The sequence below is a fragment of the Plectropomus leopardus genome, unplaced genomic scaffold, assembly GCF_008729295.1.
Source record: "Plectropomus leopardus isolate mb unplaced genomic scaffold, YSFRI_Pleo_2.0 unplaced_scaffold7328, whole genome shotgun sequence".
Classification (NCBI taxonomy): domain Eukaryota; kingdom Metazoa; phylum Chordata; class Actinopteri; order Perciformes; family Serranidae; genus Plectropomus; species Plectropomus leopardus.
The window spans coordinates 1-1,142 of NW_024680673.1; the positions used below are offsets into that span (position 1 = coordinate 1).

At 45.5% G+C, this 1,142-nt stretch overlaps 1 protein-coding gene across 1 annotated transcript; it reads right to left on the reverse strand.

The window, feature by feature from the left end:
* Window positions 1-412: 412 nt before the first annotated feature.
* On the reverse strand, window positions 413-799 carry LOC121940063 (tubulin delta chain-like; the record flags this gene model as incomplete). Its single annotated transcript, XM_042482933.1, has 2 exons — window positions 649-799; window positions 413-560 (listed from the first exon to the last, which is right to left on the reverse strand). Coding segments are annotated over exons 1-2 (299 nt in total), but the record flags the coding sequence as incomplete, so codon positions are not given.
* Window positions 800-1,142: the final 343 nt, after the last annotated feature.

Here is a 1,142-nt window from a genome sequence, read left to right on the forward strand (position 1 = left end):
TGCTAAATTTCAGAGCTGAGGGGCACGTAGTGGCTCAGTGGATAGAGTAGCGCCCCACATACAGAGGTTGTATCCTCGCCACAGCGACCGCAGGTTTGATTCCAGTCTCGACCCATTGCTGCATTGTTGCTTTTTTGAAATACTGGGTACATGAACACATACCCACTTTGGAGGTCCTGCAGGTATGACCATCTAAAGTTGAAAGTCCCCCAAATCCAAATAAAACCAAAAAAGTCTATCTGCTGAGGAAACTATCTGAAATGCCTCCTTCCATTTTGCACCACCCCCTCCCTTCTTATAATTGACAAACAGTCCCTAAGTGGGCCTTCAGTTGGGAATGATGATTTTTTTTAATTAACAGTGATTAGTTTTTGATATATTTTACAGATTAAGTGATGAAATAAGTCCTCACCCATTAGCCCAGTTGTTCCCAGAGCCCTGCTTCTGGCTGAAGTGTGCAGTCTCTCCGTACCTCCACCTGCCAGATCTTGCAGCCCTGCTGATACTCTGGTTGATCACTTTTGGCTCCATGTCAATCAGCACCGCCCTGGCTATAAGGTCTAGTTTTAGACAGGGAGACAGGACAGGTTAACAGGTGTGCAGTACAGACAGGACAGGCGGCACACTTACGTCATCCAGGTGTGTTACCTCCGTCCGTGGTTTGGTGAAAGAAGCGCTCACAGCTGGCTGTCGTGTACACCTTCCTCTGTCCCTCCTGAGCATCGCTGCAGATGATGTCAAACAGCTCGTGACCCACCTGGTTACCGCACTGACCCAGCTGCACTGTGACCGTGGACATTATCGTTCAGGAAGAGTGGAGACTTTCCATAGTTTTATCGATCAGGGTACAGGAACATAAACTCCTGAAAGGCAACACCATACTCCAGAATTCGCGCTGTCTTCTGCCGCCACAAGAAGTTAGCAATGCATTTCCGGTTTTGTCGAAAGCTTCAAAATAAAACTCCCACTTGAGTGTACTGAAAACAAAGTTTCTTTCTTTCTTTCTAATTTGCATTTCAAGAAATAGGCTATATGCACACTAACTTTATTTTCAATGATGAATTTGAGTTAGAGGATACATTTTTACCAACATAGGACAAGACGACGGGGGCCATAAATACACACATGCACAAAAAGCCATA